The following is a 14,452-nucleotide window of genomic DNA, read 5'->3' on the forward strand; positions in this document are numbered from 1 at the left end:
CTATATAACACAAAGTTGCAAATACCCTTCAAAGATAAGGAAATAATATGCAGATGGCTTCAAGCAGCTACCACTAGGGGGAGTTAATAGACAGAGTGCATACTGCTGAACTTAGTGATAACACTGTATGCAGTGAGCGCTTGGGCTCCCCCTAGTGGAGGCTGCAGGTAGGCAGAATTATATTTGTAATCTATGTCTATCCAGGGTTAATGGGACTTCATATTAGCACCAAACTAAACTCAAATGACTACAAAGATGTGTAACCTGCTAGTTGGGACTGATTGTTTGATTTTTATCTTGTCGGCTTCAGTTTATTTGTATTGTCCATTGGAGTCGGGGGGGTTTGTCTGACAACCACAATCTCTATTACCTAAGACTTAGCCTTCTGCTCCCCCATGCTTTACACTGCAGCTCTGTTCACTGTGTCTTATCTTATACTGTTAAACTATAGAAAGTGGAAATGAGCAGCAACTTGTCATTTCACTGCTTTGTTGAGCGCTGAGATAAGCGAATCCCCCAAAGGTTAATTCAGCTTCTCTACATTGTCACAATCGGCTCTGCTACATCTGTAGTACGAGTTACAATATTATTTTAAAATTGCACACAATGACAAACTGAGCTCTGCTACATCTCCATGAGTGGGTAGTTTTATCTATTTAGGCAGCTAGTGGCACGTTATAATAATTGAAAGAACAAATTCAGCTCTACTACATCTACTTTTTACAGCAGTTGTAAAACCTACTACATGACTTTGTTGCTTTCAAGTCACCAAGTCATTTAGAGAACTAGTTTAACTCTGCTACATCTGCACTACATTGTAAGGAAACAAAGTCATTCAGAAATCTTGTAGGTAACTCATTCAGCTCTGCTACATCAGTTCAAATTCTACAGCTTTTTTAACTTCAGAAACTGCAGAAAGATATTTAGATGACAAAGTTAGCTCTGCTGCATCTGCATTTGTAACATTTACTGAAACCTAATGCAAACAACAGGTCATTTAAATAATAATTTTCAGCTCTGCTACATCTGCGCTTTTAGGTTGGTGGTAAGTCTTTTATAGCATTAGCCACAGTGCAGAATTGAGTCACAAGCGTTGCTGTGTTATAGGACAAAATACTATAAATGACTGACTCAACTCTACTACATCAGCTCTGCTACATTTTACTAGTCAGTTATTGCAGAACTAAGTATAATGCATATAGGCTCATGTTGATCTCAGTTATGGGTCCTATGGTCTGCTAACTATTCCACAGAGCACAAGGCAGCTGTAGCTTGGATGACAAATTCAGCTCTGCTACATCTGCATAACTTCATAGCAGTGCAGACCCCTCACCCCTTGTATTGTCAGCGTGAACAATGCAGCACTGGCTCCCTGTGTGGGTGCGGAGGTACAAGGCTGGAGCACAATAGGATATCATGGGAAGAATGCAGCGCGGAAGGATGTAGGATACAGAGGATGATCCCCTACTACACTGTGCTATACTGGGCTATACTGGGCTATACTGTGCTATACTGTGCTATACTGGGCTATACTGTGCTATACTGTGCTACACTGTGCTATACTGGGCTATACTGTGCTATACTGTGCTATACTGGGCTATACTGGGCTACACTGTGCTATACTGTGCTATACTGTGCTATACTGGGCTATACTGGGCTATACTGGGCTATACTGTGCTATACTGGGCTATACTGTGCTATACTGTGCTATACTGTATTATACTGGGCTATACTGGGCTATACTGGGCTATACTGTGCTATACTGTGCTATACTGGGCTTTTGAAAACACTCAAGTGTCAGAGATTAGTTAGTAGACTGACTTAGTGCTGAGGGTTTGCTACAATGTATGAGTCTCTGGCTGTCACAGGACTGTAGTTTATAATGAACAGCGCCACGCTTTCCCTCAGGCTGCGTGTGGTATTGCAGGGCACATAAATATACCCTTTCTGCTTTCTCCTCCGTGTAGTGTATTCCTTGTGGACCAAGGAACAAAGGTCACTGCTTTGGGCCCAATATCTGCTGCGGGGAAGAGCTGGGCTGTTACTTTGGTACGACCGAAACATTGAGATGCCAAGAAGAAAATTTCCTGCCTTCACCATGTGAATCTGGAAGGAAGCCATGTGGGAACAACGGAGGGAACTGCGCTGCCTCTGGCATCTGCTGCAATCACGGTGAGCTCCTATACTGAGATATACAAGCTCCACCGCACCCCGGAGTCCCAATCCGGAGCCAGGGGAATGATCTGTCCATCCTAAGTTTTAAGGTCCAGCATTCTGTAATGTGCTTTTCCTGATACACAATTTCGGAACCTCTTCATATGCATAATGTTGCATATTCAAATTATGTCTGGCTACCACTAGAGGGAGCTCAGGAGGCAACTGCATACAGTGTTATAATGGAGTGCAATGTATAGGCTGTATACAGTATAGTTCCTCTAGTTGTGACTCCAGGAAGTAAAACTCTATTATTCTGCTGTGTTTTTGGACCTTTGTGTTATTTAATATAGTCAAATTCTCTCAAAGACCTGTACAAAAACAAGAAAGTAGAAATTTGAGGCATGTGGTTTCTTCTATAAGGTACTACAATCCTCATCATTTTTTTAATTGTCCTACTCACAAGGGTTTGATGGGTTTGTTACAATGTAGCGACGCAGGTTTAAAGCACATTGATACATTGTAACAAAATATCAGCTGTGACTAGTTCTGGAAGTGTTGCAGCTGGAGCTATATACAGTATATATATTTATATATAACACCTGAGGGGGGGGGGGGGGTGTAGCCTGATATATAGTTATTACGTGTGGGCGCTGTAAGATTCGGATGTATGGCGGCTGTGCAGTAATCCTTCCTCTTGTGTGTTCCCTGCAGAGAGCTGCTCGATGGACCCGGCCTGTGAGCAGGACTCTGTATTCTCCTAGTCCGTGTCTTCAGGAACAACAGAACAAATCCCACTGACCACCAAATCAGCCACGCGACCACCCAGAGCCGGACCCCGCAGCCGCTGTCTATACATGTACTGTACAGTGAATAAAGAACCGAAACATGGCCGCCCCTGCGTCTCTGCTCTCATTATAGGGAATCTCAGTAATCTTGTACAGAGTGTCCTCACACTGCTGTGCTCTTAGCTCTCTGCCTTGAGCTCCTCTACAGCCCTCCCTCTATGTGTTACTCAGTGTTACTGCTCTAAGGTGTTGAAATCTCTTTAATCATTAAGTCATAAAAGAGGGGAAGGTATTTGTAGTGATGCAGTGCAGAGAGCTAAGAGCACAGCAGTGTGAGGTGTCACCACAAAAATCCAGAATCCTGTAAAATAATACATACGTTTGCCCTGGGAATAACTTGCACCCTGTGTATCTGGTGTAGTGTGCAGCACCTGTAGCTGGGAGTGGTATGGCGGTATTATATGGGCACTGTATATATACGGATATACATAGAAGGAGGTGCTGGGGCTGTATACTGTATAGTGCAGGGGCTGTATACTGTATAGTGCTGGGGCTGTATACTGTATAGTGCAGGGGCTGTATACTGTATAGTGCAGGGGCTGTATACTGTATAGTGCTGGGGCTGTATACTGTATAGTGCTGGGGCTGTATACTGTATAGTGTTGGGGCTGTATACTGTATAGTGCAGGGGCTGTATACTGTATAGTGCTGGGGCTGTATACTGTATAGTGCTGGGGCTGTATACTGTATAGTGTTGGGGCTGTATACTGTATAGTGCTGGGGCTGTATACTGTATAGTGCTGGGGCTGTATACTGTATAGTGCTGGGGCTGTATACTGTATAGTGCTGGGGCTGTATACTGTATACTGCTGGGGCTGTATACTGTATAGTGCAGGGGCTGTATACTGTATAGTGCTGGGGCTGTATACTGTATAGTGCTGGGGCTGTATACTGTATAGTGCAGGGGCTGTATACTGTATAGTGCTGGGGCTGTATACTGTATAGTGCTGGGGCTGTATACTGTATAGTGCTGGGGCTGTATACTGTATAGTGCAGGGGCTGTATACTGTATAGTGCTGGGGCTGTATACTGTATAGTGCTGGGGCTGTATACTGTATAGTGCTGGGGCTGTATACTGTATAGTGCTGGGGCTGTATACTGTATAGTGCTGGGGCTGTATACTGTATAGTGCTGGGGCTGTATACTGTATAGTGCTGGGGCTGTATACTGTATAGTGCTGGGGCTGTATACTGTATAGTGTTGGGGCTGTATACTGTATAGTGCTGGGGCTGTATACTGTATAGTGCTGGGGCTGTATACTGTATAGTGCTGGGGCTGTATACTGTATAGTGTTGGGGCTGTATACTGTATAGTGTTGGGGCTGTATACTGTATAGTGCAGGGGCTGTATACTGTATAGTGCAGGGGCTGTATACTGTATAGTGCTGGGGCTGTATACTGTATAGTGCAGGGGCTGTATACTGTATAGTGCTGGGGCTGTATACTGTATAGTGCTGGGGCTGTATACTGTATAGTGTTGGGGCTGTATACTGTATAGTGCAGGGGCTGTATACTGTATAGTGCTGGGGCTGTATACTGTATAGTGCTGGGGCTGTATACTGTATAGTGCTGGGGCTGTATACTGTATAGTGCTGGGGCTGTATACTGTATAGTGCAGGGGCTGTATACTGTATAGTGCTGGGGCTGTATACTGTATAGTGCTGGGGCTGTATACTGTATAGTGCTGGGGCTGTATACTGTATAGTGCTGGGGCTGTATACTGTATACTGTATAGTGCTGGGGCTGTATACTGTATAGTGTTGGGGCTGTATACTGTATAGTGCTGGGGCAGTATACTGTATACTGCTGGGGCTGTATACTGTATAGTGCAGGGGCTGTATACTGTATAGTGCTGGGGCTGTATACTGTATAGTGCTGGGGCTGTATACTGTATAGTGCTGGGGCTGTATACTGTATAGTGCAGGGGCTGTATACTGTATAGTGCAGGGGCTGTATACTGTATAGTGCTGGGGCTGTATACTGTATAGTGCAGGGGCTGTATACTGTATAGTGCAGGGGCTGTATACTGTATAGTGCTGGGGCTGTATACTGTATAGTGCAGGGGCTGTATACTGTATAGTGCTGGGGCTGTATACTGTATAGTGCTGGGGCTGTATACTGTATAGTGCTGGGGCTGTATACTGTATAGTGCTGGGGCTGTATACTGTATAGTGTTGGGGCTGTATACTGTATACTGTATAGTGCTGGGGCTGTATACTGTATAGTGCTGGGGCTGTATACTGTATAGTGCTGGGGCTGTATACTGTATAGTGCTGGGGCTGTATACTGTATAGTGCTGGGGCAGTATACTGTATAGTGCTGGGGCTGTATACTGTATAGTGTTGGGGCTGTATACTGTATAGTGCTGGGGCTGTATACTGTATACTGTATAGTGCTGGGGCTGTATACTGTATAGTGCAGGGGCTGTATACTGTATAGTGCAGGGGCTGTATACTGTATAGTGCTGGGGCTGTATACTGTATAGTGCTGGGGCTGTATACTGTATACTGTATAGTGCTGGGGCTGTATACTGTATACTGCTGCAACAAGTCTTACAGAATTATCAGGGCTCTGCTGCCATCTAGCGGCAGAAGACTAGATGTGCTCATGACTCCATGCTTTATATAAGGTACCTATAGAAGGGGGTGCACACAGGCTGCGGGGGTCCTACACAAAACTGACATGAGGCCAGCGCTGATACAGAGAGACAGATATACAAGACTAATATAGAGACAGAGGAATCCTAAAGAGACAGAGAAGTGTAAGAGACAGAGGACTAATAGAGAGACAGAGGACTGCTAGAAACAGAGGACTATTAGAGAGACAGAGAACTACTGGAGACAGAGGACTGTGAGAGACAGAGGACTGTGAGAGACAGAGAACTGTGAGAGAGACAGAGAACTACTGGAGACAGAGGACTGTGAGAGACAGAGAACTGTGAGAGACAGAGAACTGAGAGACAGAGAACTGTGAGAGACAGAGAACTACTGGAGACAGGGGACTGTGAGAGACAGAGAACTACTGGAGACAGAGAACTGTGAGAGACAGAGGACTGTGAGAGACAGAGAACTACTGGAGACAGAGGACTGTGAGAGACAGAGAACTACTGGAGACAGAGAACTGTGAGAGAGACAGAGAACTACTGGAGACAGAGAACTGTGAGAGACAGAGAACTGAGAGACAGAGAACTGTGAGAGACAGAGAACTGTGAGAGACAGAGGACTGTGAGAGACAGAGAACTACTGGAGACAGAGGACTGTGAGAGACAGAGAACTACTGGAGACAGAGAACTGTGAGAGAGACAGAGAACTACTGGAGACAGAGAACTGTGAGAGACAGAGAACTGAGAGACAGAGAACTGTGAGAGACAGAGAACTGTGAGAGAGACAGAGAACTACTGGAGACAGAGGACTGTGAGAGACAGAGAACTGTGAGAGAGACAGAGAACTACTGGAGACAGAGGACTGTGAGAGACAGAGAACTGTGAGAGAGACAGAGAACTACTGGAGACAGAGGACAATTAGAGAGACAGAGGACTGTGAGAGACAGAGAACTGTGAGAGAGACAGAGAACTACTGGAGACAGAGGACTGTGAGAGACAGAGAACTACTGGAGACAGAGAACTGTGAGAGAGACAGAGAACTACTGGAGACAGAGGACTGTGAGAGACAGAGAACTGTGAGAGACAGAGAACTGAGAGACAGAGAACTGTGAGAGACAGAGAACTGTGAGAGAGACAGAGAACTACTGGAGACAGAGGACTGTGAGAGACAGAGAACTACTGGAGACAGAGGACTGTGAGAGACAGAGAACTACTGGAGACAGAGAACTGTGAGAGAGACAGAGAACTACTGGAGACAGAGGACTGTGAGAGACAGAGAACTGAGAGACAGAGAACTGTGAGAGACAGAGAACTGTGAGAGAGACAGAGAACTACTGGAGACAGAGGACTGTGAGAGACAGAGAACTGTGAGAGACAGAGGACTGAGAGACAGAGAACTGTGAGAGACAGAGAACTGTGAGAGAGACAGAGAACTACTGGAGACAGAGGACTGTGAGAGACAGAGAACTACTGGAGACAGAGGACTGTGAGAGACAAAGAACTACTGGAGACAGAGAACTGTGAGAGAGACAGAGAACTACTGGAGACAGAGGACTGTGAGAGACAGAGAACTGAGAGACAGAGAACTGTGAGAGACAGAGAACTGTGAGAGAGACAGAGAACTACTGGAGACAGAGGACTGTGAGAGACAGAGAACTACTGGAGACAGAGGACTGTGAGAGACAGAGAACTACTGGAGACAGAGAACTGTGAGAGACAGAGAACTACTGGAGACAGAGGACTGTGAGAGACAGAGGACAATTAGAGAGACAGAGAACTACTGGAGACAGAGGACTGTGAGAGACAGAGAACTGTGAGAGAGACAGAGAACTGTGAGAGACAGAGAACTACTGGAGACAGAGGACTGTGAGAGACAGAGAACTACTGGAGACAGAGGACTGTGAGAGACAGAGGACTATTAGAGAGACAGAGAACTACTGGAGACAGAGGACTGTGAGAGACAGAGGACTCTGAGAGACAGAGAACTGTGAGAGACAGAGAACTGTGAGAGAGACAGAGAACTACTGGAGACAGAGGACAATTAGAGAGACAGAGGACTGTGAGAGACAGAGAACTGTGAGAGACAGAGAACTGTGAGAGACAGAGGACTGCTAGAGACAGCGGACTGTAAGAGAGACAGAAAACTGTGAGAGACAGCGGACTGTAAGAGAGACAGAGGACTGTAAGAGAGACAGAGGACTGCTAGAGAGACAGATGACTGCTAGAGACAGCGGACTGTAAGAGAGACAGAAAACTGTGAGAGACAGAGGACTGTAAGAGAGACAGAGAACTGTGAGAGACAGAGGAATCCTAGAGAGACAGAGGACTATTAGAGAGACAGAGAACTACTGGAGACAGAGGACTGCTAGAGACAGAGGACTGTGAGAGACAGAGTACTGTGAGAGACAGAGGACTGTGAGAGACAGAGGAATCCTAGAGAGACAGAGGACTGTGAGAGACAGAGGACTGTGAGAGACAGAGGACTGTGAGAGACAGAGGACTGCTAGAGACAGAGGACTGTGAGAGACAGAGGAATCCTAGAGAGACAGAGGACTGTGAGAGACAGAGTATTGCTAGAGACAGATAAATATACATATAATGCTGGTTACATGGCTGTGGTTGCCCCTAGTGACATTCTATGGCCGGTTGTGTGGATCGGGGTTTGTATGATGGATGTGACTGATCCTGCCGTTACAGCAGCGCAATATAAAACAATAAGGGCTAATAGTAATAAAAAAGGGAATAAACCGGCTCCACCAGGAGAATAAATAAAAATTCAATATTCCTTTATTCCATCATAATAAAAGCCTGAAGCCCCGGATACACCTGTGCAGGATACACCTGTGCAGGATACACCTATGCAGGATACACCTATGCAGCATAAACCTGTGCAGGACACACCTATGCAGGATACACCTGTGCAGGATACACCTGTGCAGGATACACCTATGCAGGATACACCTGTGTAGGACACAGCTGTGCAGGATACACCTGTGCAGGACACGCCTGTGCAGGATACACCTGTGCAGGACACACCTGTGCAGGATACACCTATGCAGGATCCACCTGTGCAGGATCCACCTATGCAGGATACACCTATGCAGGACACACCTATGCAGGATACACCTGTGCAGGATACACCTGTGCAGGATACACCTATGCAGGATACACCTATGCAGCATAAACCTGTGCAGGACACACCTATGCAGGATACACCTGTGCAGGATACACCTGTGCAGGATACACCTATGCAGGATACACCTGTGTAGGACACAGCTGTGCAGGATACACCTATGCAGGATACACCTATGCAGGATACACCTGTGCAGGACACACCTGTGCAGGACACACCTGTGCAGGACACACCTGTGCAGGACACACCTGTGCAGGATACACCTATGCAGGATACACCTGTGTAGGACACAGCTGTTCAGGACACACCTGTGCAGGATACACCTGTGCAGGATACACCTGTGCAGGACACACCTGTGCAGGATACACCTATGCAGGATACACCTGTGCAGGATACACTTGTGCAGGACACACCTGAGGAGGACACACCTGTGCAGGATACACCTATGCAGGATACACCTGAGGAGGACAGACCTATGCAGGATACACCAATGTAGGATACACCTGTGCAGGATACACTTGTGCAGGATACACCTGAGGAGGACACACCTATGCAGGATACACCAATGCAGGATACACCTGTGCAGGGAATCAGAGGAAAGAGCCGACGTGTTTCCCATATGAACTCTCCTTCACCTGTGAATAGGTCACATGATGCTCAAATAATTGTTAAAACATCAGACACACACATTGATACAAACAGCAAGTTTTCCAGCAAGTGCATCCTGGGAATTGTAGTCCCTTCTCAGCGATGAGCATTGGGAGGCTTCTTAGCCCCATACGGGTGGTGGGGAGGGGGGGGAGATAACAGGCATAAACGATTGAATTGAAAGACTTACTGGATCTTCACACTGAATACGAGATCTCAGAGGTGTGAAGAAAAGATTATGATGTTTTAACAATGAATTGAGAATTATTTAACTTACTCACAGATGTACTCACAGGTGTACTTACAGGTGTACTCACAAGTTTACTTACAGGTGTACTCACAGGTGTACTTACAGGTGTATGTAAGATGAGTCCACTATTTATCTGTAGCCATGAATAAGGAGAGTTCATATCTGAAATGCATCATATCTGAAACGAGTACAGGTGTACTCACAGGTGTACTTACAGGTGTACTCACAGGTGTACTTACAGGTGTACTCACAGGTGTACTTACAGGTGTACTAACAGGTGTACTTACAGGTGTACTCACAGGTGTACTTACAGGTGTACTCACAGGTGTACTTACAGGTGTACTCACAGGTGTACTTACAGGTGTACTCACAGGTGTACTTACAGGTGTACTCACAGGTGTACTCACAGGTGTACTTACAGGTGTACTCACAGGTGTACTTACAGGTGTACTCACAGGTGTACTCACAAGTGTACTTACAGGTGTACTCACAAGTGTACTTACAGGTGTACTCACAGGTGTACTTACAGGTGTACTCACAGGTGTACTCACAAGTGTACTTACAGGTGTACTCACAGATGTACTTACAGGTGTACTCACAGGTGTACTCACAAGTGTACTTACAGGTGTACTCACAGGTGTACTTACAGATGTACTCACAGGTGTACTCACAAGTGTACTTACAGGTGTACTCACAGGTGTAATTACAGGTGTACTCACAAGTGTACTTACAGGTGTACTCACAGATGTACTTACAGGTGTACTTACAGTTGTACTCTAAAGTGTACTTACAGGTGTACTCACAGGTGTACTTACAGGTGTACTCACAAGTGTACTTACGGGTGTACTCACAGGTGTACTTACAGGTGTACTTACAGGTGTACTCACTGGTGTACTCAGAAGTGTACTTACAGGTGTACTCAGAAGGGTACTTAAAGGTGTACTCACAGGTGTACTTACAGGTGTACTCACAAGGGTACTTAAAGGTGTACTCACAGGTGTACTTACAGGTGTACTTACAGGTGTACTCACAAGTGTACTGACAGGTTTACTTACAGGTGTACTCACAGGTGTACTTACAGGTATACTTACAGGTGTACTCACAAGTGTACTTACAGGTTTACTTACAGGTGTACTCACAGGTGTACTTACAGGTGTATGTAAGATGAGTCCACCATTTACCTGTAGCCATGAATAAGGAGAGTTCATATCTGAAACGAGTACAGGTGTACTCACAAGTGTACTGACAGGTTTACTTACAGGTGTACTTACAGATGTACTCACAAGTGTACTTACAGGTGTACTCACAGGTATACTCACTGGTGTACTTACAGGTGTACTCACAGGTGTACTTACAGGTGTACTTACAGTTGTACTCAGAAGTGTACTTACAGGTATACTCACAGGGGTACTTAAAGGTGTACTCACAGGTGTACTTACAGGTATACTTACAGGTGTACTCACAAGTGTACTCACAGGTGTACTTAAAGGTGTATGTAAGATGAGTCCACCATTTACCTGTAGCCATGAATAAAAAGAGTTCATATCTGAAACGCATCATATCTGAAACGAGTACAGGTGTACTCACAGGTGTATTCACAGGTGTACTTACAGTTGTACTCACAGGTGTACTCACAAGTGTACTTACAGTTGTACTCACAGGTGTACCTACAGGTGTACTCACAGGTGTACTCACAGGTGTACTTACAGGTGTACTCACAGGTGTACTTACAGGTGTACTCACAAGTGTACTTACAAATGTACTTACAGGTGTACTCACAGGTTTACTGTAGGTGAATCCTGCACAGGTGTATCCTGCATAGGTGAATCCTTCACAGGTGTATCCTGCACAGGTGTATCCTGCATAGGTTTATCCTGCATAGGTGTATCCTGCATAGGTGTATCCCTGCGTAGGTGTATCCTGCATAGGTGTATCCTGCATAGGTGTATCCCTGCGTAGGTGTATCCTGCATAGGTGTATCCTGCACAGGTGTATCCTGCATAGGTGAATCCTGCACAGGTGTATCCTGCACAGGTGTATCCTGCATAGGTGTATCCCTGCGTAGGTGTATCCTGCACAGGTGTATCCTGCATAGGTGTATCCCTGCGTAGGTGTATCCTGCATAGGTGAATCCTGCACAGGTGTATCCTGCATAGGTGAATCCTGCACAGGTGTATCCTGCATAGGTGAATCCTGCACAGGTGTATCCTGCACAGGTGTATCTTGCATAGGTGTATCCTGCATAGGTGTATCCCTGCGTAGGTGTATCCTGCATAGGTGTATCCTGCATAGGTGAATCCTGCACAGGTGTATCCTGCATAGGTGTATCCTGCATAGGTGAATCCTGCACAGGTGTATCCTGCATAGGTGTATCCTGCATAGGTGTATCCCTGCGTAGGTGTATCCTGCATAGGTGTATCCTGCATAGGTGAATCCTGCACAGGTGTATCCTGCATAGGTGTATCCTGCATAGGTGAATCCTGCACAGGTGTATCCTGCATAGGTGTATCCTGCATAGGTGTATCCCTGCGTAGGTGTATCCTGCATAGGTGTATCCTGCATAGGTGTATCCTGCATAGGTGAATCCTGCACAGGTGTATCCTGCATAGGTGTATCCTGCATAGGTGTATCCTGGCTTTTATTATGATGGACTAAAGGCATATTGCATTTTTATTTGTTCAACCAGTGGTTCTATTTGAAGTTGGATTTGTTCCCTTTTTTTCTATTGGATGTGTGCTCGCACGTTGGAGTATCCGTGTCTCAAGACCAGGGCCGGCGCTGAGGCTCTGCCGCCAAGGGGCCCACTGACACCTGGAGCCGACCCTGCGCAAGACACACACCGGAGAAATTACGAGCAGTTCTCAGGTGAGCTGACGATTTCACTATTTTCTAATAGCTGTTGTAGATCCCTCACCTCACCAGTAGAGGGCGCTGTGACACCTTCTTTCCAGCTCCAGCTTTTATCATATCCTATTGTACTTTTTCATGCTTTTTTGTGTTACTCCATCATGTAATATGTTATTTCACCCAACTTTCTTAATCCTCACCTGTGTATATTGCTTTTGAGCAATCGATTGTAAGCCCTACTATCAAAATCCATCCTGATAAACCAGGGACATTACTCCAAGACGGTGGAGATCTTCTTATATTTGTCATCCATTGGCTCCTTGCTTCTAAAATCAACTCCAGTCTGGGGGGATTTGACCCTCAGTGCTGTATCTTCACGGGCTGAAGTGAAGGAAGATCCCGACAGTTTATTCAATGAGTATATAAACACGATACATACACATAGCACATAGACTACAAGCCTTACTCATGGTCTTGAAGCTGTAGCTTCACAGGCTGTTACACTGTCTCCCCTCACCCTTGTTACCACTGCCCCCCCATGAACCAATAGGACAAGTGCATAAAAGAAACTTTGTGATATATCTTATGAAAGGAATGTGCCTCTTTCTCCAACTATCAGGCTCTCTTCCTCCTCCCCCTCACTCTTCACTGACATTTACTCTTAAAGCTCCGCCTCAGACTCCAGCTCACAGAGGGATCATATTACATGCCAAATACAGTCTGAGGAGAGGGATCAAGGGCAGAATAGGAGAGAAGCAGACACCGGAGAGTAGGCATCAGGTGCAGCAGCTAGTAGTGAGTGTTTTAGAGTCACATCATTTCAGGTCAGTTCTTCTCAATAATGTTCTATATTATCCTGATGAAGCTTCTGAGAGACAGAGAATAGAGACACAAGGACTGACATTGACTGCTGCAGCCACTGATATGTTTACAAGTCAGTTCCTTACTATAATATCCTACAGTATATGATCTTGCTGATGCTTTTGAATGTAAGAGAGAGATACAGACACATCACATGCTTCTCCTGAAGCTAATAGTAAGTTTTTTTTATCTCACCCAAAGTGCTTAATTTCCATCATTACATGTCAGTTCTTCTGTATAAAGTACTACATGATTCTGCTAATGCTTCTAATAAAGAGACAGGGGCTGCTGCAGCTTACAGTAAGTTTCTATCTCACCTCAAGTGCTTTATTCCATTATTACAGGTCAGTTGTTCTCCATAATGTCCTATATGATTCTGCTGATGCTTCTGGGCAAGGAGAAAGGCATAGGCCTTTAAGTTTCTATCTAACCCTAAGTGCTTTATTCTCATTACTACAGGGCCAGTGATAAAGTACTTAGGGTTAGATAGAAACTTAAAATTAGCTGCAGCAGCCTATGCCTTTCTCCTTGCCCAGAAGCATCAGCAGAATCATAAAGGACATTATAGAGAACAACTGACCTGTAATAATGGAATAAAGCACTTGGGGTGAGATAGAAACTTACTATTAGCTGCAGTAGAAGCATAATTAGGATCATATAGTACATTATCGATATCAATGGACCTGTATTAATGAGAATATCGATAATGTACTATATGATCCCGATGATGCTTCTGCTACAGCTAATATTAAGTTTCTATCTAACCCCAAGTCCTATGTTCCCATGATAACAGGTCAATTGTTCCCTACAACGTCCTACAGTAAATGATTCTGCTAAAGCTTCTGAATGGGAGAGAGAAACAGGCACAAACAGTCTGCTGAAACAAAATGTAAGTTTCTATCTCACCCCAAGTGCTTTATTCCCATAATTACAAGTCACTTTTTCTCTAAGATGCCCTGCACGACCCTGTTGATGCTTCTGAGTGAGAGAGCAAAGACACAGGGATAGACAGAGGCTGCTGCAGCTAATAGTAGACTGCTATGTCACCCCAAGTGCTTTATTCCCATGATAACAGGTCAATTCTTTGCTATAATATCTTTTATGATCCTG

At 45.2% G+C, this 14,452-nt stretch overlaps 1 protein-coding gene across 1 annotated transcript in view; it reads left to right on the forward strand.

Moving 5' to 3' along the window:
- LOC140113373 (mesotocin-neurophysin MT) overlaps positions 1-3,045 on the forward strand; it is a 6,521-nt gene extending 3,476 nt beyond the window's left edge. Inside the window, exons 3-4 of the mRNA XM_072132641.1 lie at positions 1,968-2,172; positions 2,869-3,045. Coding sequence (XP_071988742.1) covers positions 1,968-2,172; positions 2,869-2,918 — 255 coding nt within the window. The 3' untranslated portion in view covers positions 2,919-3,045. The remainder of the gene's footprint in view (positions 1-1,967; positions 2,173-2,868) is intronic.
- Positions 3,046-14,452: the final 11,407 nt, after the last annotated feature.

The sequence above is a fragment of the Engystomops pustulosus genome, chromosome 1, assembly GCF_040894005.1.
Source record: "Engystomops pustulosus chromosome 1, aEngPut4.maternal, whole genome shotgun sequence".
In the NCBI taxonomy this organism is placed as follows: Eukaryota; Metazoa; Chordata; class Amphibia; order Anura; family Leptodactylidae; genus Engystomops; species Engystomops pustulosus.